The 25,767-nt window shown below is 49.7% G+C and overlaps 1 protein-coding gene across 2 annotated transcripts in view; it reads right to left on the bottom strand.

Annotated features, from left to right (window-relative positions):
- UXS1 (UDP-glucuronate decarboxylase 1) overlaps positions 1 to 25,767 on the bottom strand; it is a 75,533-nt gene that overhangs the window by 14,738 nt on the left and 35,028 nt on the right. For both annotated transcript variants that reach the window (XM_082643083.1, XM_082643082.1), the window contains exons 6-9: positions 17,719 to 17,899; positions 6,430 to 6,534; positions 3,645 to 3,704; positions 759 to 880 (exon numbers count right to left, since the gene is read on the bottom strand). In XM_082643083.1, coding sequence (XP_082499209.1) covers positions 759 to 880; positions 3,645 to 3,704; positions 6,430 to 6,534; positions 17,719 to 17,899 — 468 coding nt within the window. The remainder of the gene's footprint in view (positions 1 to 758; positions 881 to 3,644; positions 3,705 to 6,429; positions 6,535 to 17,718; positions 17,900 to 25,767) is intronic.

Below are 25,767 nucleotides of genomic sequence, written 5' to 3' on the forward strand. Positions count from 1 at the left end.
ACGCCTGTCAGCAGCCTGTCCTGGAACCAGCCCCGTCCACGGTTATTCACCTACACGTCTCTCCAAGGGCGTGTCTGTGAGGGTCCCAGAGCTGGTCAAGCACAATGGATGGCCTGGCTGGGCCCCATCTGGACGTCTGACTGGCCCCTGCACAGCCCTCAGGCAGGCAGGACAAGGCCCTGTGACCAATGGGTCACGTCTCCAGAGTAGACAGTGGGGAGCCAGGTGGGAACCCAGACCCCCGCCTCTCGGCTGTAGGCTCTACCTGCTCCAGCGTGGAGGTGAGCAAATCTGTAACTTGGAAAGATCCACAGGCAAGCCCCAGCACAGCCATGATTAAGGAAGCAGGGAATCAGAGTAAGTATAAATAACCATCCCTGAAGAGACCTATATTAAAGCCAAAATGAATTATACCCATTAGAAAACAGAAAGAAAGGTAAAAGTAAAAAAAAAAAAAAAAAAAAAAAAAAATTCCACCGATTCGGAGGCTTCGGGAAAACAGAGGAACTTATTAACTGCTGGTGGGTGAGCAGGCATAAGGCTGGTCCCAGTCACTCAAGGGTATTCCAAACCTAAGGCTTCAGCCCTGGAAATCATTTTTCAAAAAAGGAGACACATGGGGAAAGCTGCTGATGGCACCATTAATTTATGACAGTGGGAAACTGGGGAAACACCCACCCCCGGGCAGGGTCAGTCACGGTGCTTTATTCCAGCACAGTCCTGGTCTACACCGCCAGCTCCAGAGCTGGGTTGGATACCTGCTTCATGTAGGCGTAGCACATGGTCTCGGCGACACGCTTGCCTTCGTCGTAGCAGGCTCGAGGTCCTATGGGATTCACGTGGCCCCAGTATTCCTCGGTTTGAGGGTGGACTTCAGGGTCTGCGGGGGGTGGGGAACAATAAGGAAGTGCTTTCAGAGTCTCCCTTTGTTCACGTTCATACACTTTACGAACAGGGGATACTGATGGTGCAAAAGGGAGCTTGGGAAAGACCAAGGTGAACATCTCACCTGGAGAGATACCTATCAGAGGAGCACCTTCAGCGCCCCTCGGTCCACCTCTAGTCCAGCGGGACACGCTATCCTGACCGCTCGTATCAGTGATGAGTTTTTACAGGAAAAAAAATTAATTAAAAGAGCAAAGTCTCTCGATTTTAATTCTCCCCCCTCCCGTAAACTGTTCTTAACTTTTAGATTACTATACAGACTAAATTAAACATCTATGTGAAAAGACATAGGGTCCAGTTTCACATTTATAAAATATAGAATTTTATAAAGCATGGATTTATTGAAAACATTTTAAGAGCCTCTCTCTGGAACAGAATGGCTTTCACCTGTGCTGTCACCAGAACCACCTGACAGCCTCAGTGACACACCTGAGGACCTGGTCGGCCCTGGTCCTCTAAGCACAAGCATGCAATGCAAAGAGCTCTTTCCCTAGCACGCATTGTGTACTTCCCAACGCCTGTTTTTTTGGTGTGTAAACCAATCACACTTTAAGATGTACCAGAGGAATGGACTATTTAAAGAAACCTAGTCACAAATTATTATTTTTAAAAATATTATCTTGACTTTTTTTAAATTTTTGGCGTTGGGTCTTTGTTGCTGCGTGCAGGCTTTCTCTAGTTGCAGCGAGTGGGGGCTACTCTTCATTGCAGTGCGCGGGCTTCTCATTGCAGTGGCTTCTCTTGTTGCAGAGCACGGGCTCTAGGCACACGGACTTCAGTAGTTGTGGCACATGAGCTCAGTAGTTGTGGCTCACGGACTTAGATGCTCTGCAGCGTGTGGTATCTTCCCGGACCAGGGCTGGAACCCCCGTCCCCTGCATTGGCAGGCAGATTCCTAACCACTGCATGCACCACCAGGGAAGTCCCTAGTTACAAATTCTTTTTTTTAACACAAGTGCATTTTTGGAATCAATTAATACCTGATTTATCCAGTACAGCAGGAATTTTACACAACTCTGCTATAAAATGCATAAATCTTTGCCAAGAAACCTGGATAAGGTTCACCAGCCCCACGTTACAATTCCTTTCTGCTTATGTCAGAGCTGAAGCTCGTGGGCATAACGGGGCGTGAGCTGGGACAGGACAGGACCCAGACCTCTGCAGCTGCCGCTGTGCTTCAAGTTCCCTGAGAAGCAGAACAGCTCAGAGGCAAACAGGCCCCGAGAGAAGAAAACCAGCGATGGGACTTCACATGGATGTGCTGATGACGCAAAACCTCTTCGGGGATTTCTGCCGAGGGCTGGGCAAGCTGGACTCCCAGAGGGAGACCCTGAACGTGGCAAAGGACCAGAAAGAGAAGGGTGGGCACAGGCACCACCCCTCGACTGGTACTGTCCGGGCGGACAAGCCCGAGGTTCACGACACACAAGACCACCTTGCTACGGCAGAAGCGCGGGCGCAGAGGGACACCTCGTCTGGACTCTGTGTCCCCCGTTCAGCATTGGGGAGGCCGGCAGACCAGGCACGGAACCCACGGGAGGTGGGTGCCTGCAGACCGGGGCTGGCGGGGCCTCCGTGAGTTACCCCGACGTCACTCACAAGCCCTGAAGACCGCGAGCTGCCGTCAGAGATGCAATGCTGAGTTGGGGGGGTGGGGGGGCATGGGAAAGACGTCAGGGGCCTGGACGGGTGCCGCCAGCGCTCTGAGACGGTGACAAGGATGCGGCCCCGACAGCGTCAGCACTGATGCTGCTGGGACATGTAACACAATGGGCCACCCGGTGCCACTCAGGGACCCGCTGGGCCTCTGCAGAGGCTGGAAGTGGGGAGCAGAGGGACGGGGAATAAAGGTCCCCCTGCCTGCCCCGCTCCCAGGGCCAAGGGGGAGCAGGTGAGAGGGGGCGGTGGGTGCTTTGCTTTCCCACAGGGGTGGCAAAAAGCAGAACTGCATCAGTAGAATTGCTGCCTCTATGGGTTTTTTCCATCTGGTTCCCTTATTTATTTATTTTTTAAAAGGCATCTCTTCCCATGTTGCTTTCTCACTTCCTTTCCGCGACAGTAACGCAAGGAGAAAATCGCATCGCATTAGCATCTGGCTTCTGCTGCGTCCACTAAGCAGTTCTCCAGAACCCTGCGCCCAGCTGGCGGGGCTGAGCAGGAAGCCCCGTGAGTGGACAGGTGGTCCTCAGCCCTCTCCGGACGCTCACTGCCTCAAGGCCTGTGGAGGGCAAAGCAGGCGCCTGGGTTTTCTGGCTCCACCTACTTAAGACTCTTCCAGAACCCATCCTCCTACAGGTGAGGCAACCAGCCCACATCTCCCCACCGAGCAGGCTCTAAAGCCGACCCCTGAGCTCCTGGCGGGGTTGGGGGACCCTGCTCTCACTGGAGCAAATGCTCCAGCTAAACTGGCAAAGTCCCCAAGGATCTGACTTCTGGGGCACCTGTGGAGCAAAGACACTTTTGTGGGTTGGTACGTGGCGGATGCTCTCGGGCAAAGTGATAGGACACCATCCTCAGGGGGTGGTCCTTCAGCAGGAGAGAAAGGCTCGCCCCAGCCGGAGGAGGGAGCTCCTTGCTGCCATCTGCTGGAGAGCAAGAGCCAGCCGGGCCTTCCTGGAAATGGAGTCCAGACTCACTGGTCCCTTCTCCGCCTGAGATGGGATGCAACCATCCAGGGGGCCGGAGCGACACCCACTCACCTCCGTACACCTCCGAGGTGGAGGCCAGGAGCAGACGGGCTCCGACTCGCTTTGCCAGCCCTGCAGAGAGACACACACCAGGACACCGTCACCTTCAGGGAACAAGGAAAACACATGTGCACACGCTCATTTCTGTAGCCAATTTAAGCATTTTTTGAGTATTAACTGTATCTGATCATCCATGCATCTTCAGTTACCCACTCTTATTGCATCTACTTTGGAACCAAAAATTAAAATAGTAAGGAAAGCACGAATGAACCTCCAGAAGCACAGTATTTAGCTGGACACTCGTAACTATAAGCAGGGCCAGATGCAGAGTCTGTGGGTTTATTGTTAAGTCATGACTTGAGTAGTTTCATAAAGATTCCTTCGCCCGAACGTACCACCCGGTATTTCATCAGGTAACTCCGCCCCACCCCCGCAGGGAGAAGGCAAGACCCCTCGAACCTCAGCCCCCCCCACTGTCCCCCTCAATGGTCGGCCTCCCGCCCCCACTCCCCACACGCCCCAGGCATCTCCGACTGCCCCCGAGCCCATCTCCTGTCCGGGCACCTCCGTCCCGCACCCTCCCTCCTTTGAGGTCCGGCTTCCAGAGCATCTTCTCCAGAGCAACTGGCCACATCCTCGTCCTGCTCTGAACCCTTCCCGGGGTCACCCCCCTCCATGTAGAACGGACTAGAGCATCGTCACCTGCGGTGCTCAGGTAAGTCCTCCAGATGCTCTCACAGTCCCAACACAGCAGGCCCTGCCCCAGAGAAACCCACTGCCTGCACTCCACCCCCTGCTTCCCAAACGACTCCCCCACGGAGCCTCTGTGCACAAACGCCACGGGATGAAGGCCTGGCCGTGCCACTCGCCAGGCACTGCTCAGGGCAGAGGGCCAACTTGGGCCGTCAGGTGCACCGGAGGGAGAGGCTCAGGGCGCATGCCAGCTGCGGGCATCCCAGGGGTGTCGGGGGGCGAGACAGAAGGGTCCCAGCCTGAGCGTATAGGAGCACCTGGCGGAGCCCTGAGGATGCACAGCAAGAACAGAGAACGGCGCTGGCAGAGGTGCAGACGCCACGACGAGCTTGAGGAAGACAACGGCAAGAGGGCTGCAGCTGAAGTGGAATCACAGGCTCCCGGCACTGCAGGCCCAGCTCCCGTGTTCCCACACCAGAGATGCCGGCCAGGCGGACCCCGCCAGACCCACTGCTGCACAGAGGCGGGGGGAGTCACAAAGGATCCTGAGATCTTTTTTTTTTTAAATTAAACTTCCAATGTGAGAAAAGCGTAGATTCAAATGCAGTTGTTACAAGTAATCCAGACAGATGCCCTTTGCCTGGTTTCCCCAACGGTAACAATGTGTAAGACCAGCACATCATCACAGCCAGGATACTGACAGGGATACAGTCACAGAACACCCCTCACCACGAGGCCCCCTCCTTGGGCGAGGCCGGTGTTTGCACTGAAACGACAAGTTTTCACCAAGACACAGCCACGCTCAGGGCTGGCAGGGGGTGACGCCGCAGAGGGAGGGCCCCCCAGGCTCAGAGCACCTGCCCCAAGTGCGGAAGAGCTAGTGAAACTGCACCCATCTCAGAAAACCGAGTCCCACTGGGTCTCCTTCCAGCCTGGCCACTGTCCCCCTGCAGCCTTTGTCCATGTCGCCCCTGGAAGACCCTTCCCCACACCCCCTTCACTCGTGGTTCCAGCCCCAGCCCGAGCCTCCCTGCCCCGGAGCTCTAAGGGCACTTGAGGGCGCCTGTTCTGGGAACCTGTCCGTCCCCCACGGTCACCAAGCCCCTGAGTGTAATCCTCATCGGAGCGCCCCGAGTGGACGGGACGGGTGGGAGGCAAGTCGTCTTTCTAAACAACTCCGTGCACATGAGGCTGTTCCCGCACTGCCTCTAGCTCTGTGTGGAGGAGGGGCTGGGCGGCTGGAGAGAGGGGGCAGGCGCTTGCAGTGCCAAGAACGGGGCATCTCCACCAGGCGCACCTGTGAGCAGAATCGGGCTCTGTTCCATCTGCAGGCCGACGCCCTCTCTGGATCAGAGGAATCACCCTTCACTTCCTGCACAGCCTGCTCCCCCGAGGGCTTAGCGTAAGAGACTGAGCTCCCATCCCCACAGCTCTTCACACCTGTCTCCCAGCTTCGCTCAAACTAAAATGCAGTGCTATTTCCCAAACCCATTTACGGAACCTGTCTTAAATGTTCCTTTATTAAATCCACTTTTTACTTGACATTTAAAGAAGTGGTTCCTCTCTTCCACTTTGCACCTAACCAAAACCCCTGGTTTTCTAAACCTGTGGGAACTGAAGCGCCTGATTTCAATCATCCACGTGTACACGGCCCAGACTCTGGCTCTCAGGCCAGCTGTCTGTGGACTCGCACGTGTGGCCACCTGGGACGGTGCTCACGCTCTCATCTCCCACTTCCAGGGTGAGTCCTGCAGTCGGTCCAGAGCCAAGAGCTCAGTTTCCACCAACCCATGAGAGGTGCGCTCCCCATCCTCCCAGGGGCAGCACCCAAACCGCGTGGGCTCAGTCCACCCGCCCCATCTCGGATCAGAGCCGCCGAGGCACACATGCCACGAGTCCCGGAAAGCACAGGAGGGGAGGGCGACCGCTCGGGAGCCGGGGGATGTCACTATCGACCCCCATGACAAGTTCTGATGGCAAATCAAGTCACACCAAGGGCACGGACGGAGACCAAGATCAAACTGGAACAGTCAGTGACCGACGCTGGACCAAGACACCCCGACAGCAGCTGCAAAATAAGGGAGGCCAAGGGAGGCCAACTCACCCAGCATGTTGAGAGTCCCGATGGTGTTGGTCTTCAGCGTCTTGATGGGGTTGTACATGTAGTTGGGTGGTGAGGCTGGAGAGGCCAGGTGGTAGATCTGGTCCACTGTGGGGGGCAAAACCACGCCTGTTACGTCCGCGGAAAACACTGAACAACTGAACTCCTAAGAATCAGATCGTGTAATACAGGTGTACGTGTCTTCTGCTGAAATTCTAGTTGTCACGTTTCCTTCTTCTTACAAACTAGTTTACATGTGCGATAGGAAGAACTTTAAACAAAAATAGAAAGTCTCATTAATCTGGAACAAAAACATGCTGGTCCCTGACGTGGCCTGTTCTCCTCTAATCAGAAACGGTCTGATTACCAAGCTGACTGCTTTCTGAGAAGATCTGTCCCAGATAAAGCATTCAAATCAGAAGGCAGACTGCTTCTTCAGACAGAGTTAAGCATGAATATTAAAATAAACATTTTAAATTTATAAAACAAAGCTGACACGAAGTGCACAAAAGTGTGGGAGAAGAGAGCCTTTTGCTCTGTTTTTATTTATCCTGCGTATAAACAACAGACCCAGAGGTGACGGTCGGAGGGTGGTTTTTAAGGCCACTAACGGCGAAATGTCTGGATTCCGCACAACTCCCCTGGTGCACACGTGACCACTTTAATGTCACCACCTGCGACCCTCACTCCCCAGGGTCAGGCGACCCCTGCCCCACAGCAGAGGCCGGCAGGGCCGTGTCCCCTGGGGGAGCCATCCCTGCAGACACAGTGTCTGTGATGCCACCCACTGCGCTACAGTCAAGAAAAACCACCCCCGCCGAGGCCAGCCAGGGGACGGGGTCCGAGACACCACTGCCAGTGGGACCCTCCCTCCCACATGGCTCGGCCCTGACATGAGTGCCTGCAGGGACCCTGCCCCTCCACCCCTTGTCCCCTTGCCCCCCAACCCTCTTCCCAGCCAGGACCACTGCTGTCCTTTGAGGTCAGGGCACATCAGGAGCCAGGTTTCAGAGATGATGGGTGGAACAGGCAAACTTGAAAAAAAAGGTCCCCATGATGAATTCTGCAATATGACGTTCTCAGAGACCAGCCCCCGACCAAACATTGCCCAATCTCCCCACATCACACACCACTTGTCCCCCTGAAAGTCTTCTGTCACCCCCGGGGCGGCGTGGGCATCAGTGCAGTGCCATCCGGGACCCAGGGCTGTTTCCCGACACATCCACCCCAGGGTGAGCAGCGGACGATGCTTTCTCATCCTCAGACCAGGAGAGCCTAGTATTCTAGGCGGGGGCTTGGTCTCCACTCAACTCACCCCAACGATCACGGTCTTTCAAGCCCCAGGGCATCTGGGGACGGAGGACACGTGAGCCACCAGGACCCGGATGGTTCTGTGCACACGGCGTCTTTGGGAAGGGGCTCTAGGTGAAGACAGACTCATGGTATAACCTGGTAACTACGGTTTTTCCTATACCGGGACCATACACCACAGGAGGCAAGAACTACGTGCGCAAGGCTGCAGGTCCTATCTTCTCGGTGTTTATTGACGTGGCTTCTTGCTTTGCTAAGAGCTTTCCAGCAAACTCCTGATGGGATTTTTATTTTTTTAAGTCTTCTTATTTTAAAAACAATACTCTGCAACATCATCTCCATCAAAATCTCAACAGCATTTTTTTGCAGAAACAGAAAATAATTCATATGGAATCTCAAGAGTCCAAATAATCAAAACAATTTTGAAAAACAAAAGTTGGAGGACTCCCATTTCCTGATTTCAAAACATATTACAAAGCTACAGTAACAAAACAGTGTGTTACTGGCATCAAGACATAAAGATCAATGGAACAGAATAGACAGCCCACAAACAAACCCTTCTGTGTATGATCACACAATCTCTGACAAGGGTGCTGAACCACTCAATGGAGAAAGGACAGTCTCTTTAGCAAATGGTGTTGGGAAAATTAGATATCCACATGCAAAAGAATAAGACTGGACCCTTATCTTACACCACACACAAAAATCAACTCAAAATGGATTAAGTACCTAAGTATAAGATCTAAAGTAATAAAACTCCTAGAAGAAAACATAGCTGGAAAGCTGCATGACACTGAATTTGGCCAAGATTTCTTGGATGTGACACCAAAAGCAAAGGCAACAAACACAAAAATAGACAAATGAGACTACATCAAACTTAACTTTTCTGGCAAGATCAAAGGGCACGATCACCAAAGCAAAAAGGCAACCTACAGAATGGGAGAAAACACTTGCAAATCACATATGTGATGAGCTAATATCCAGAATATATAAAGAACTCCTACAAATGAAAAATAACCAAATTAAAAAATGGCAAAGCACTGAATATACGGTTCTCCAAAGATGATATACAAATGGCCAACAAGTGTATGAAAAAATGCCCAATGTCACTTATCAGAAACATGCAAATCAAAACCACAATGGGTATTACCTCACACCCATCAGATGACTACTTCAAAAAAACAAAAAAGGAACAGAAAGTAACAAACGTTGTTGTCAAGGATGTGGAGAAATTGGAACCCTTGTGCACTGCCGGTGGGAATGTAAATGCTGCAGCCACTGTGGAAGACAGTATGACATTTCCTCAAAATATTAAAAATAGAATTAACATATAAGACATTTCGCTTCTGGATATATAGCCAAAGGAATTAAAAAGCAGAGTCTCAAAGAGATATTTGCACACCCATGTTCACGACAGCATCATTCACAATAGCCAGGACATGGAAGCCGCCCAAGTGTTCACAGGCAGATGGACCAATAAACAAAATGAGGCAAATCCAAACAGGGGAATATTATTCAGTCTTAAAGTGGAAGAAAAGTCTGACACGTTACAAGACAGATGAACTTTAAGGACATTACTCCAGGTGAAATAAGCCAGTCACAAAAAGACAAATGCTCTATGATTCTATTACGCACACAGGTCCCTAGAGCAGTCAGATTCACAGAGACAGCAAGTACCAACAATTTGCTGGGGGCTGGGGGAGGAGCTTACTGTTTGGTGGGTACAGGGTTTCAGTTTTGCAGGATGAAAAAGTTCTGGAGCTCTAGTTCACAACAACATACTTCACACTGCTGGTTAGTGCACTTAAACATGGTGACAAAGGTAAAAACAGAAAAAGAGGCTTAGGAGCAGTGAAAGCAAACCCAAAAAGAGGATCAGTGCCTTTACCAAAGCGGAGGTGGAAATGAATAGTTTTGGTTGCATGTGTTCCCCTCACTTTCTACCCCCCACCCTGCCAGCCTGCAGAGGATTCTCCTCAGTCCTCTCTCTGCAATCAGAGCCCCCCAGGGAAGCTTCTGAATGAAAGGTGCCCGGACCCCTGGCATCCTGCCGCAGACGCTCCAGGCGGGGAGACTCTGGACCTTTACTTACACGCGTATATTTATGTATTTTGTAAAACCACGTTTTAAAACTACTGGGTTGATTTAAAAATGGAACCCATGCTGTTCAGAGAATAATCCTTTTTCAAGAAACTAAAAAAACACAAAACCTTTTAAAATGGTTTACAGTCTGTCGATATGGGAATTCACTGAAGGGGTCGACCTTATTAAGAGGAAAATCCTGTGACTGCTTTCTGACCCCCAGAAGTTTTTCGGAGTTGACACACAGATTAAAAAACAAAAACAAAAACAAAAAAAAAACAGCAAAAAAACCCCCCAGAAGTTCTATGCAAATTGTAAATTAACAAGATAGTTCTCACAGAATCCCATCAACCTCAGCTGACAGCTAACTTTTCCAGCTGACAGCTCTGTAGGTAAGAGGCTGGATCAGTTCCCACCCACCTGCTAAAAGGCCCAGGGGCTGCAGGGAGTCCCAGCAGCCCAGGGACACCTCATCACTCCCCACCGCTGCCCGAGCAAGTGGGGCTGCGCTGGGCTCCAGATGGGCCTGCAGAGCGAGGACCACGGCGTGGAGCCTGCTCAGCACCCCTCCCGGTTCACAGACCCCCAGCAGGGCTGCAGACGGCGTCAATCAAGGCATATGGGCTGTGACCTCCTGGCACAAATGCTTCACCACTGGTTTCACACTTGAGGCGACAACATATACAGTGGGGAAAAAAAGGAAACGGCATCAAAGACAGAGGAAAAAGGGCAACTTCAGAGAGCGAAGTTCAAACACGAGCATCCTCGCGTGCATCCTCATCCTCATCCACGCCAGTGCGAGCCCGGCGTCAGGGCGTGTGGCCAGGACCTCACGTGGTCACCGCTGGCGGCCTGGACCTCGGGTTCCCAATCCCTCCTCCTGCCTCAGCGAGGGCTCCACACACGTCCTTCCTCGCGATTTATCCACATATGGCCCCGCTCTCTGCAGGACGGCAGCCTAGAGCATGTGCAAATGTAGATTCCCAGGCAGACCCAGGAAACCTGCAACTGGAAACATCCCCTGCACGGCGGGGCTGACGTGGGAGCAGCGCTCAGTGGGGTCGGCCAGTGTCGAAACGGACTGCACACTGGGGGCTTATTTCATCCGAAGGCCGTTCCATCTGGTCTGTCGTGTTTTCCATCATCTGACAGCTTAGCCCAGCGGCTGTCCCCACCCACCGCAGCTGGAAGGACTAAGACACGCCCTGTAAGACCATTCCTTACATTGATTGAAACAGCGCCTCTTTCCTACGAGGCTGTCCTGCCTGCCAACAGTAAGGACAGCAGCTCCAGTGCCCGTCCCAGGAGGACACAGCGCCAGTCCCTGACAGAGTCTTCTGGAAGGAATTACGACGAGGAGAGCGGGGCAACTTCAGAACAAGCGTAAAGGATCAGCCACAAGAGGTGCTCAGAAAATACGAAGAAACGTTAACAACAGAGCAGCAGGGTGAGCCCTCGCGGCCCAGGAGAAAAGCCCTCAAAGCCTGCCAACTGCACAGCACAAACTGCACCGAACATGAGCGTGACGCTCAAGCGTCCCAGCTGGGGGAGGAAGAACGGCACGGCCGTTCGTGCTGGCCGTCGGCTGCCCAGTGACCCTCCGGAGGCCCCGTCCCATTTACAAGGCTGAGTGCAGGAACCACAGCTGGGAAAAGAGGAACCCTGAGAAAGGAGCCTGAAAGAGCTCAAATTAATGAGAGACTGAACAGTAAAGCAAACGCGTGTTCTCCTTTTTCACATAATTTCCTTAAATAGGTTCAAAGCAGCATCCTGGCAGGTCTGGGCATGTACTTTTTATGTTGGGGAGGATGGGTCCGGGGTGGGGTGGCCGCAGCATGCTGGCCCCCCTGTGAATTCTGATACAGAAGGATCACCGGGATACAAAAAGCAGAAAATCAACAAGATTCAGAGCAATATAGAAAATGCTACTTTCTCTACCCACAGGGGAGAATTATGAATACCTAGATATGGTAACTGGGTCACATAAAGAAACTGCAGATGAGGCTTCCCTGGTGGTGCAGTGGTTGAGAGTCCGCCTGCCGATGCAGGGGACACGGGTTCGTGCCCCGGTCCGGGAAGATCCCACATGCCGTGGAGTGGCTGGGCCCGTGAGCCATGGCCGCTGAGCCTGCGCGTCTGGAACCTGTGCTCCGCAATGGGAGAGGCCACAACAGTGAGAGGCCCGTGTACCGCAAAAAAAAAAAAAGAAACTGCAGATGAACGAAGAAATGCTAAGAGCAGTTTCCTGAAGGTGAGTTGGGACCTGGGAAGACTGGAGATGGAGGCAAGAGAAAGACTTTTTACGGAATATCTTTTTAATTAAAAAAAAAAATTGAACCATATAATTATACTGCCTATTAAGCATATGTTTAATCTAAAAAAGATCACATTTAAAGAAATGATTGGATGTTGGGTATTCCTCCTCTAAAATTCTCTTCTTTTTTATCCTTTTCCAAATTTTCTGTAGCATGCATGTATTACTTTTATCATCAGGAAACAATCGTCTTTTGAAAAGAGAGAAAAAAATTAAGATTCTCTTCCATGTTATTCTTTATCAAATACATAAACACGAAACCCAGTTCTTCCATTTAGTTCACAATATTTTTAAATTTCTCTTGAGATTTCTTCTTTGACTCGTGTTATTTAGAAGTATGTTGTTTAATCTCCAAATACTTTGTGGTTTTCCATCTATCTTTCTGTTATTGATTTCTAGTTTAATTCCATTGTGATCTGGAAGTACATTTATATAATTTCTATTCAATTGTTTTCTACTCTAGTAATAAACTTAAAAGGTTGTCAAGGTGTAGGTGTACTTTCTGGGCCAGAATGTGGTCAGTCTTGGTAGATGCTCCATGTAGCTTGAGAAGAATGTGTTCTGTTGGATGAACTAGTCTGTACACGTCTACCACATGCTGTTGATCAACGTTGTTGTGAGAAACCATGTCCTCACTGATCTTCTGCCTGCTGGACCTGTCCATTCTGACGGGCGTGTCGAAGTCCCCAGCTATGACGGTGGTTCATCCCCTCCTCCGTTCATTCCATCAGTTCTGAGCTCTGTGAAGTGCATATACAGGGAGGACCGTGACGTCCTCCTGGAGAACTGACCCTACGTCAGGATGCGCTGGCTTTACCGTGGTAACTTGCCTTGCTCTGTGGTCTAGCTGGTCTGAAGTGAAGACAGCGACCTCAGCTTTCTTCCGGTTCGTGTCGGCATGCTTCACCTCTCTCCATCCCTTTAATCTATCTGTCTTTATATACAGTGTGGGTTTCCTGCAGAAAATGGAGAGTTGGGTCTTGCTGTTTTTTAACCTCTATGACGATCTGTTTTTCAACTGGTGTATTTAGAGCATTCATGTTTAAAGTGATTATCAATAGACTTGGATTAATATCTACTATATTTCCAGCTATTTTCTACTCATTTCCTTGTTCTTGTCTTCCACTCCTCCTCTGTCTTCTCTCATTTTATCTGAGCACTGCAGATGATCCCATTTTCTCTCATCTGTTGGCATATTAATTATACCTTTTTAAAAATCCCTTTAGCGGTTGCCCTATAATTTACCATATACGACTGACCTACAGGCAATGAGGTGCCTCATATAACAGAGTATTCCCAACTCCTCCTCTGTCTCTGGTGACACTGCTGTCATTCTTTCATTTATCATGAGCAGTAATCACCCGAGAGCTGCTATTATTATCCTGAACAAACTGTTACCTGTTAGATTAAGAAAAAGAAAAACAGAAGTTTTCATTTTACCATCACTTATTCCTCCTCTAAAATTCCTTCTCCCTCTATGCAGATCCGAGTTTCACATCTGCATCATTTTCCTTCTCTAAAGGACTTCTTGGAACACTTCCTGCAAAGCATGTCTACAGGGGACAGATTCCTCAAAGTCTTTATTTCTCCTTCACACTCGAAGGATAAATTCACAGGATGCTGAATTCTAGGTTGGTGGGGTTTTTCTTTCAATTATTTAAATATCTCCCTCCACTCTTCTTTGCACGGTTCCTGAAGATAAGTCTGCATGATCCTCATCCTTGTTCTTCTATGGGTGAGGTGTGACCTGCACCCGTCTCAGCTTCTTTCAAGGTTTTCTCTTCATCAGTAATTTTCTACAAGTTGAATGCGTAGATTTTGGGGGCATATCCTGCCTGGTGTTCTCCAAGCTCCCTTGGCCCCTGGCGTAGTCCGTGTCACTAACTTTGTTAGATTCTCAGCCATCCTTATGTCACACGTTTCTCCCGTTCCCTCCTTTCTTCTCCTCTGGGAATCTCCCTGTGTGTACGTTCGTTACACCTTCTGTAATCTGCCTCCAGTTCTTGGATATTCCGCTCTGGATTTTTACTCTTTTTTCTCTTTGTTCTTGACTTTGAGAAGTTTTCACTGACACACTTTCAAGCTCCCTGTCCTTCTCCTCGGCTGAGACGAGCCCATCGAAGGCCCTCTTCATTTCTTGCACAATGCTTTCTATTTCGGGCATTTCCCTTTGATTCTGAGAGTTTCCACCTCTCAGCTTCCATTAACCACCTATCTCTGCAGAGTCTGCTTTTCCCACCAGCATCCTTTGCACGTTGACCATAGTTACTGAAACGGCCCTCGTGGTAACTCCAAGTCTCTGCCACATCTGTCCGGGTCTGATGTTTGCTCCGCCTCTGCAGACTGTGTTCATGCCCTGGAACACGCCTGCAGTTCTTCGCTGAAAGGCACACATGCTGCATCAGGGCTGGGAGATAACTGGCCTCCGGCACGAGGTTTGAGCTCACTGGCTGGACGCAGGCTGCACTTGGTGCTCTGCAGCCCTCGGGGTCAGAGGCTGTACCTCCACCCCGTGCCCCTGCTTGATGTCCCCAGCTGTCCCCGGGTTTTAGAGACCCCTCCTTAACTGGGCCTGGGCCTGTGCTTCCTCTGCTTCTTGTCACCCTCGGGGTCTCCACTGAAGGCCGGGGAGCCCCCAGGTCCCAGGCCCGCGTCTCCTCTTTGTCAGGCAGGCCCTGGGGGAAGTCCCCCTGAGAGGCCTTTGGGGGAAAACAGGGTGCTCTGGGCAGATTTCAGGAAGGCTCACTTCCCCTCCCCCAGCTGGAAAGCAGATCGTCACGGAGAACCTCGTGGGGCTCCTGGAGGTGAAGCTCACTACGGGGCCCCCAACCGCCAGAACCGGGGCCCGGACTCATGGCCCGTCCACGCTGTCCCTGCCCGTGGGCAGCTCCCACCCGCCCGCAGCTGCTTCCGCCCCAGTCAGGGTTCTGTGTCCACCACCATCTCCAGCTCCCAGGTGGCAGTTTGCCCCGTGACCTCCGCTCCCTGGTGGAGCCGAGAAGGGCCGCGGGTCATCAGCTTGCTCATCTTCCCTGTTGTGAGGACGGGAGAGACTGTTCCGGGGTCCCGACAGGTCAGAACAGAGACCTGAAGTCCATCCAGCCACCTGCGAAGACGAAGACGGCTCCTCCCCCCTACGCGGTGCTCCCTGCTCCCTTCTGCTCTGAGAGCCCGGTCACTGCCCGCTGTCCTGTGCTTCCCCGGGGCCCCCTCCCCAGACAGACGCCTGCCTGCGTCCATGGAGCAGTCCTGGGCCACAGCTCAGCGATCACCACCGTCCCGATGGCCTGGCGTCCACCCCACAGACTACACACACCCTCTACCCGACCCCAGCTTCTCAGAAACCTCCCGGTGTCCTGAATGGGTGGGTGGGAAGAACAGGTAAATGTACCCCTTCCAGAGCCAGTTCACAGGGTGGGTTCAACATCTGAAACTTAAACGCTGTGGTGGGTAAAATCCAGAGTTCTTTTAAAGCAACAGGAAATCCGATTAAGTTATTTCAATAATTACTTATGATTCCTTCCAAAGCAACGATTTTCTCCCCCAAACATCTAACCCAGACAACACAGAGGCCTCCACTGTAAGCCCCGTGACAACAATGCTTCCTGTCTGATCGTTTCATAATTAATTACACGAGGGGGCCCCTGGGGTCACGGTGCCACCTCAGCCCCGACGTGAGTTACCGCGCTCACAGCTAATCTTCCACATCGACCACCACATCCTGAGCCCAGACAACAGTCACTTTCCCACTGGAAATACGGAAAGAGAATAAACCATGATGGCTACACTTTGGAAACAACAAGAGGAGGAAGCGTGTGCTAAGGAGAACTTAGTGAAGCTCCGCTGGGATGCTGCCAGGTCAGGTGACGCCACTGCTGCCACGTTAAAACCCACACCTGTCAGCCCGGGAAACAAATAGACCAACACAATCCCGCAAAACACTTGCCAAAGCAGAAAGACATTCCTGCTGTGCTGTAAATATCAGATCAACTAAGGCTGCTTCTATTAGGAAAAAGGTACCCACAGAGAGTAAACACCGAGTGTTTGTACTTTGTTACACACTCTCACCACGCAAAGCGGGGGGGGCGGGGAGTGAATAATTCATGCCATCGAGCTAAGTTCAGCTGTGACCGGGACCTCAGTGGGTAGGAGGGATCACCACATTTGAAAAGCACAGCTGCCCCCGAACCACGGCCCTTCCACGCGAGGAGCTCAGAGTCCGGCGGGCATCGCGGGAGAGTGAGGAGGAGGCCGGGACGGGCGGGAGCAATCTGGCACTTGGAAGAAGCCCGTGCACTCCAGGGGGCGGGGGGGTGAGGGGCAGGGAGAGTCCATGCAGAGTGTGAGTGAGTGTGAGTGAGTGTGTGTGTGTGTGCGTGCGCGCACGCCCTCTCCGTGGAGTCCAGCGCCAGAAGCGGCCTAGAACAGCTGTGGTGTCAGAGCTCAAAGCACACAACTGAGTTACCACTGCTGCTCAATTTGGTTGTCGACCTAAAAAGCAAAAGCCAGAAGGGGGCGGCGGTTTACTAAACAGGCACCAAAGGAGTTACATCCTCATGATGAAGAACTATTTGGATTTCCTCTGGGAATTAACACGTTAGAAAGTCTAACCTTTTTAGTAACCAAAAACATGTACACCAAACCATGGGTTTTCTACCAAATTAACAAACTACTTTTCTGAGTCGTTTTTTAAGGTAACGTTCAAGGCTACTAAGTATTAGTGAAAGAGACACCACCAAACAACGAAGGAGACTTCCTAGGGTTTAGCACAATTCACGTTTGGACTCTTTACCAAGGATGTAAAACTCGAAGATATTTATAATGAAGCACTGGAGACCTTTAAATAAGGGGAAATTTACAGAAACTGCAGCGTACCGGTACAAGAGCACTGCTCAGTCAGTACACGAGCTCTGCAAGGTTCCTTTTATGGATGGGGAGGAGGCCCATGATGTGGCGGCTGTGGGAAAAGCAGAGCCAGCTACCCCTGCGGTGTGTGTACAGCCTCACCAGCCCCACAGCTGGGCAGCCGCCTGGCTCCAGGCTGCACGCACCAAGTGCAGGTGGGTGCAGCCTCCCACCCTCAGGGCTGCAGCCAGAGCAAGTGAGGATGCACGTGAGGTGCACATCTTCTGGGGGCCACCATACAACCCACCAGCGCCCCCCAAACCTAATTCCTTTAGGGTGGCAGAGTTACCCGAGGGCTCTGAACTCTGACACGGGGTGTTTCACTATGAGCCCAGCATCCTCCATCAGCCAGCTCCCTGGAGACTAGAAGTGACTCCCCCAGCCGGCAGGCATCAGACTGTGAGGCCACCAGGACCGGGGGGCCCTGATCGAGCCCCCTCAACAGCCCACGAGGCTCGAATGCGGGGCTGCCACGTGACAGCAAATCCAGACACCCCCGTCCCGGCTGTTCTCCATCACAGGGGCCAGGGTGGTGCCTGGGACGCGGTGAGACCATTTCCAAAACAAGACAGGGACTCAGCATGGCCAAGGCAGCCGGCGTCCCGGGGCTGCCGCCCCGTCGAGCCTGCCCGCCTGCCCACCCACCTGGCACCAACCGGCACGGGGCAGTCCTCGCTCACCTTCGATGTACAGAGGCTCCACCACGTCGTGGTTGATGAGCTCGAAGTTCTCATGGCCGATCCAGTGCTCCACGTTCCTCTTCCTGCCCGTGAAGAAGTTGTCCACCACGGTCACCTCGTGCCCGTCCATCATGAGCTTGTCTGTGAGGTGGGAACCCACGAAGCCCGCGCCTCCGGTGACCTGCGTGCAGACAGCAGGGGAGCGTGCAGTGAGCACCCGTGCGAGTGAGGGGTCCTGGCGCGGCCTCCACTGAACACAGGATGGGGCGGGAAGGGGACCAGGAAGGTTTCAAAGCGCGTCTCTTCTCACTCCAGAGCAGGGAGTCGCACCTTCCGAAACTTCTAAGCATCCTGCAAATCTAAACCGCCGCCACTAGATAACACAGGAAAACAGTAGTTACGAGTTTCAAAATCTGATGTTATTAAAAGGTCCTTGTTTTACAGTGGATGGGATATTGAGCATCACTTACGTGGTTCTAATACTTTTAGCATCACTTTAAAAAAAAATGATCAGCAACATGCATCTGTTCAGTGAACTACCAAAAAAAAAAGGATGTGATACTGAAACTGGACTCAAAAACCTCATGAAGGGGTGGGAGGGAGATGCAAGAGGGAGGAGATATGGGGATATATGTATATGTGTAGCTGATTCACTTTGTTATACAGCAGAAACTAACACACCATTGTAAAGCAATTATACTCCAATAAAGATGTTAAAAAATAAAACTAAAAAAAATTTTTTTAAACTAAAATAAAATGGGAAATGATGAGTAAAACAGAAAAAAAAAAAAAGAAAAAAAGCCTCATGAAGAACTAGTATCTTCCAAACTGTTTATAAGAACAAATTAATAAGCTGTAGACACTGTGTGCAGACCAAGGCCCTAAATGATTAAGTTCCACTCTTTGGTTACCTAGTGTCAGCGACCCAGCCAAACAGAAGTAAGGCAGCTCTGAGGGCCCCACGAGGGGAAGGAGATCACCACTGATGTGCTTCTAAAACTTAAACCCACCCAATGTGTAAAGGCAATTATGACTGGAAAAAAATTAAACTAATAAAAAGACGTGATTCAAATTAAACAGTGTCAGCGGAGGGGGCTGGATAAAGCGTATTTTGTTTTTGGAGGACAGGAGCGAAAAGAATAAACCCAGAAGACAGACGTGGGATGGGAAACTCTATTCTCTGCCTGTCCTGCTCTCCCCTCCCCTCTGCCTGCTGCTCCTTCAAACTTCACACTCCCGTCACCCGCCTGTTCCAAACTGAAAAACAGTAGAAAAAACATCCACTCCTTTTTTTTTTTTTTTGTGGTACACGGGCCTCTCACTGTTGTGGCCTCTCCTGTTGCGGAGCACAGGCTCCGGACGCGCAGGCTCAGTGGCCATGGCTCACGGGCCCAGCCGCTCCGCGGCATGTGGGATCTTCCCGGACCGGGGCACGACCCCGTGTCCCCTGCATCGGCAGGCGGGCTCTCAACCACTGCGCCACCAGGGAAGCCCCACCCACTCCTTTTAACCTAAAGAAAAAACACCTTAACCTCTAGGTCTATGGTTTTAAAACATTTAACCTGCCATGAAGTCCCCTGTTCACATAAAATCTGATGTGTAATTCCCATGTTTATCGCAGGCAGGAGCGGAGCAGCCTGGGGGAGAAAAGGCAGATTGGGGGAGGGGGCGGGTAAGACCAGCCCAAGAAGAGCCATCCGTCCACCACCACCAGAGATGTATGTGCTCGGAGGAAAACACAAATACAGACACTTAGAACGTGCACGGCTGAGAAGCCCTGATGCCCGACAGTTTCCTATCAGCTGCATCCATTCTTTATCAGGAGGCCCATTTTCTAAACCCCTTTGCTTTAGGGATGCGAACTGACATCTGGGGGGGTGGAGTTTTGGGCCAAGATCCCCAGATCACCGGAATGACGCAATCAGCCCAGCTGTCCTAATTTCATATTCTCTCCACCACCTGTCGACTTGTCTGGTGTGTGTTTTATCTTAGCGCTCCTACACGTTACCTGTACGCCTGAATGATGATTTGAAAAAATAATTTTCTGGAAAAATAACTGGGTTTCCAATCTGGCTCACCACTAGTGTTTACCTCACGGGGCAAGATTTCATTTTATCTTACCTTTGTTTTATTGCATTTTCCCACAGTTTTTAAATCAGAAAAATTACATCTTTTTTTTCTTACAAATTTTATTTTGTATGTCTCAAATTGTGGATGTTATATGAATATTTCTGCAAAAAAATACATCTTTTCAGAAGAAATTTAACCCCTCTTAATGTAACCCTATTATCTATATGCAAATGTTTCCTAAAATAAGATGTTCAGTAGCTTGCTAACTTTATCTCTGCATCTATAACTGGTGAGGCCTGGGAGCCAGCAGAAATGCAGGGCATTAAATCATACACAATAGCTGCCAACACTTCATTAATCTCAGTGGTGACAGAATTGCTGGAAGCACCTTAGCCTTTCTTAAAAGATTAAAAAAATTTTTTTTTCTTAAATAATTCCTTTCTATCTAAAATACTTAAGATTTATGTAACCTAGCCGGGTGGTTATAAAATGTTTCTCGGGCTTCCCTGGCGGCACAGTGGTTAAGAATCCGCCTGCCTATGCAGGGGACACGGGTTCGAGCCTTGGTCTGGGAAGATCCCACATGCTGCGGAGCAACTAAGCCCGTGTACCACAACTACTGAGCCTGCGCTCTAGAGTCCATGAGCCACAACTACTGAGCCCGCATGCCACAACTACTGAAGCCTGCGCGCCTAGAGCCCGAGCTCTGCACAAGAGAAGCCACCGCAACGAGAAGCCCACGCACCGCAATGAAGAGTAGCCCCCGCTCGCTGCAACTAGAGAAAGCCTGCGCACAGCAATGAAGACCCAACACAGCCAAAAATGAAAAGATAAGCAAATAAATTTTTTAAAATTAAAAAAAGAAAACCAAAATAAAATAAAATGTTTCTCCTAATCTATTTCACCCCTTTAGGAAAGCATTTCAAAAAGAAACAAAACGGGCAGAAGCTTAGCACTCAGGCAGCCTCCTCAGGAAAATGACCGCTGAACGCAGGCCTTTGAGTAACAGGGAGCGGACGGTGGGAAGAGTAGACACAGGCCTCGTACACGGAACAGATCAGGCCATGCACAGCTTTGCTTGGCTCTGCAGTCCGTGACCTCTGCCCCGTGTGCTGCTTGTTCTTGTTGGGGCCAGCAGGCAGCTAGCGGGTCCAGCTCAGGGCAGCACGCAATCTCATGCTGCCCCATCCATCAGCAAAAAGAAAAAGAAAAAGGATGTCTTTCAGAACAAAACTCTTCTTTGTGCGAAGGCGTCAACAATTACTGAAAAGGCTTTAAGTTTCAGCAACCATATGCCAGCCTTGGGCACCAAATGACTCGGAGATGTGATTTAACCTATGAGGCGGTAGATGAGTCAAAAACACTAGGCTCATGGATTGTGGTTATGCGTGAAGTGAAAAAAATTCGACAGTGCCCAGCATCACAGGAAAACCATCCCACGTGGAAATGACAAGAACCCTAGCAAGGCCGTGTAGGGTTTGTACATTTGCGCAGAGCCTCAGATTTTCTGATCACTCTGACGTGTGGCCGCAGGGAGATTAGGAAAATCAGCTTTTCTCTTCACTGATATATTTCTCAATTCATGCCTAAATACTTATACATTTTTGATGTGATGGAAATAACCCAAAAGATGGGTGCACAACTGGCTTTAGAGTCTACCCAGGGTGAGGTTTAGTAGCCACCCAAAAGGGCAAGAGACTTCCTGTAACTTCTAGAAGGGAGATTTTGTGGGGGAAACAGTTTAACACTGATTCACAAGTGTTATTCTGGTGTTTGGGATGCACGATCCTACACTGGAGATGACGGCCAAGAACAGACACCCCTGTGTCCTAACCACTGATATGCCAAGGTCACAGATATACCAGGAGCTCCACAGACCTGGTGAAACAAGACAACCACAACAGGAGAAAATTAATTCAAAAGCCAATATTTAAGTCTCTGGATTTTGTCCTAAGGGCATACAGCAGATACGGAAACATTTATCCATGAAAATCTGCCAAAATTTAATAAGAACCGTGAGAGTCTGGACACCTGAGCCCCAGCTCACTCTGTCCTCCCACCCTCCTCCCAGGGCAGAGCCGGTGAGAGTGTCAGGTGTGGCCAAAAATAGGGGCTCCCAGTGAAAGATGTAGCATCTCCCCAGGAAGGGCAGGGCCCCCGCATTTCACATTTCTCGTCCCCTTTGGCCTGGACTCCTGACCCCCGAGCCTGCTGGTCGAGCGCTCCCTTCCCCCAACCAGCTCCCACCCCCAACTCAGAGCAGAAGCTCCGCCCCAGGCATGGAAGTCTGTAACTGATCAGGCGCCACTCATCTCCCTAAAGGAACTGACTTTACTTGGAAGAGACAGTGGGGAAGTTCAAGCATAAGGGGGATCAAGGTGGCAAGCAGTAAGGAGGAGGCTGGCAGCTCTATGATAACAGCTGGTTTAGAAGACGGAACCGGGGAGAGACCCAAAAGCCTTCCCGGGTCAGAACAAACCTCCAAGACTGGGCTCAAATCTCCCTCTGCAAAGGGGCCAGAATTTAATTAGGTTAAACTGAGGAGCAATTTATAATGTAAAGCTCTGATGAAAGGAGAGATCACCCCACCGGCCAGTTATCAGAGCCTACCACACAAGGCACACAGCTCAACAGAGCCATCGGGGAAGGAGACCATGACAAGGGCCCTGCTGGAACCACCGTCATCCAGGTGACCGGGTCCACTCCCGAGGCTGCAGCCTCTGAGGAGCGGCCACCAGACCTTCACACTCCAGGGGAAACAGACGTCACCAAAGTAGACCAGCCAGGCCACCGAACAAATAAAGAAGCAAACCAAAATAAAACAGGCCTCGGGGAAGTGGGGGATCAGGATCCAGAGCTGCTGCAATGAACTACCCAAAATGTCTAGTTTTCTACCAAAAATGTGGAGATGTGCAAAGCAACAGTTGCATGTGACTCATGCACAGAAAAGCAACCAGGCAACAAAACTGCCTGTGGGACCCAGGTGACAGATTCGACAGTCTCCAAAGCAGCCACCACAAATATATATACTCAAAGAAGTGGAGGAAACCAGATTAAGGAATTAAAGAGAGACAAAAAAGAGAAAAGTTGTAAGACAGAAACAGATGGAAATTCTATGCTGACAAGCACAGAAACCAAAAAGAAAAGCAGACCAGAGAGATTTGACAATCTTCTGGACCTGGCAGAAGCACAAATCGGCCAACTTGACGCTGGACCAAAGGGGGCTTATGCACCGTGAAGAACAGAGAGAAAGGGCTTCCCTGGTGGCACAGTGGTTAAGAATCCGCCTGCCAATGCAGGGGACACGGGTTTGAGCTCCGGTCCGGGAAGATCCCACATGCTGTGGAGCAACTAAGCCCGTGCGCCACAACTACTGAGCCTGTGCGCCTAGGGCCTGTGCGCCACAAGAGGAGCCACCACAGTGACCTCTCACTGTGCGTGGCATGCACAAGCCACGCACTTCAACGAAGAGTAGCCCCCGCTCGCCACAGCTAGAGAAAGCCCGCATGCAGCAAAGAAGACCCAATGCAGCCAAAAATAAATAAATAATTTTTAAAAAAAGAGAGAGAAAATAAGGGAGGGTGAATAGAGCCTCTGACATACATGAGACGCCAATAACCACCCCAACATGCATGTAATGGGAAAAAGGAAGAAAGAGGAACAGAAAAATGCTCAAGGAAATAATGGCTGAAACTCCCCAAAAACTGACGAAACACAGTAATCTACACTTCAAGAAGCTCCACTAACTCCATGTAGGAAAATGTAAACACAGGTAGATGCACACAGACACGTCACACTAAAAATGATTAAAACCAGAGACAAAGATGAAGTCTGAAAGCAGGTGCACTGGGTGGAATACTGTCCTGCAAAATGTATGTCCTTCTGGGAACCTCAGAACGTGATCTTATTTGGAAACGGGGCTATTGCAGGGGCAATTAGTTCAGGTGAGGTCAGAGTGGATCAGGGTGGACCGTGAGTCCAGCGTGAGACATGGGGAGAGAAGCGCTTGGTGATGGAGGCAAAGGCTGGGGTGATGCCCCACAAGGTAGGGCTTCAGGGACTACTGGCCGCACCAGAGTGCAGAGAAAGGCTGGGAACGACTCCCGCCAGAGCCTCCAGACAGAGCACAGCCCTGCCGACAACTTGGATTTACACTTCCAGCATCCAGAACTGGGAGCTCCTGTTGTTCTGAGCTACGGGGTTGGTGGAATTATTACAGCAGCTGCAGGAAACTGAACAAGAGAAAAACAGAATGACCCCTGAAGTGCAGGGAACCCCAGTGTGACTCACAGCTGACGTTTCATAACAAATGATGGAGAAAGCAGTAGAGAGAAACTACAGCCAAGAATCTTACAGACCCCAAAGGTAACTTACAGAGATAAAAAACAGAGAGAGGTAAGAAGTGAGAGAATTCATTGCTATCAGACCTGCCATACAAGAAATACTTAATTCTTCAGGCAGAAGGCAGATGATACTGGGGGGTGGGGGGAGAATAAAGTAATTGAGTAACTATAGAAGGCAATATAACTGCATGTTTTTCCTTTTCCTCTTAATTGCTTTAAATTTAAAGACCAAACTACTTAGCACAACAATGTGGACACACTTAAAGCCAAAGAACTATACACTTAACAATGATTAAAATAATAAATTTTATGTTATATATATTTTACCACAACAAAAAAGAAAAAGCCACTTGAACAAAATAATATATATAATTATATTATTTATCCTTATAGAATACAGAAATATATTTAACAATAGTGCAAAGAAGGTAGGTGAGAGCTAAGTTGTTTGCAGTAAGGAAATGACACCAAAGTTAACTCAAACCCCCAGGAACAAATGAAGGTTGATAAAAATGTTATAAAAAGGTTAATGTAACAAATTCCATAAATATATCCTTTCTCTGCTTTATTCACTCAGCTTATTTAAAAGATATAAACTTGTATAAAGTAATAATCATAACAGTGTGTTGGGTTTGTAACACGGATAGAAATAATACACAGAACTAACGTGGGGGGCATTTCTACGCCTCACTGGACCACAGTATAAACCTGGAGCAGAGTCATGAGTTAGGGCGTATGTGGTGAGCACTAGAGCAACCAGGAACAAAATAAAATTTTGAAATACAGTAAAAAAAAAAAAACTTTAAAGGAATTCCAATGTTATACAAGAGAAGATTCACTTAATGCAAAAGAAAACAGTAATGGAGAACAGAGGAACAAAGATGTGAGGCAAACAGAAAACAAAATGAAGTGGCAAAAATAAAAATCAACTATGTCGAAAATAATATTAAATATGAATGGATTAAACAATTACTCAAAAGGCAGAACAGTAGAAAAAATAAGATCCAACCACACACTGTCTAACAAGGACACTGTCGACTCAAAGATATAACGCGCTGAATGTGAAAATATAAAACACAGCATAGAAACAACAATAATAAAGACAGAGTGGCTACAATGCTATCAGACAAAATAAACTTTAAAACAAAAAATGTTCACAGATAAAGAGGGGGCATTTTATAAGGATAAAAGGGTCGATCCATCAAGTGGATATAACAGTTACAAACATTTATGCACCTACAACAGAGACCCAAAATACATGAAGTGAAGTTGAAACAATCAGAAGGGGAAACAGAATTCAACAACAAAAACGGCAAACAACAATACCTCATCCTCGATACTGGACAGAACTATGCAGCAGGTTAACAAGGGAATAAAATACTTGTAAAGCATGATAAGCCACCTGGACCAAACAGATACCTATGGAACACTCCACTCAACAGCAGCATAATACACAGTCCTTTTAAGAGCACATGAAATATTCTCCAGGAGAGACTATATCCTAGGCCATAAAACAAGCCTCAACAAATTTAAAAGGATTCAGATCATACAAGGTATGTTCTCTGACTACAAAGGAATGAAATTAGATATCAATAACAAAGACATCTGAGAAATTCACAAGTATGTAGAAATTAAA

The sequence above is a fragment of the Mesoplodon mirus genome (assembly GCF_964341445.2).
Source record: "Mesoplodon mirus genome assembly, chromosome: 14".
Lineage (NCBI taxonomy): Eukaryota > Metazoa > Chordata > Mammalia > Artiodactyla > Ziphiidae > Mesoplodon > Mesoplodon mirus.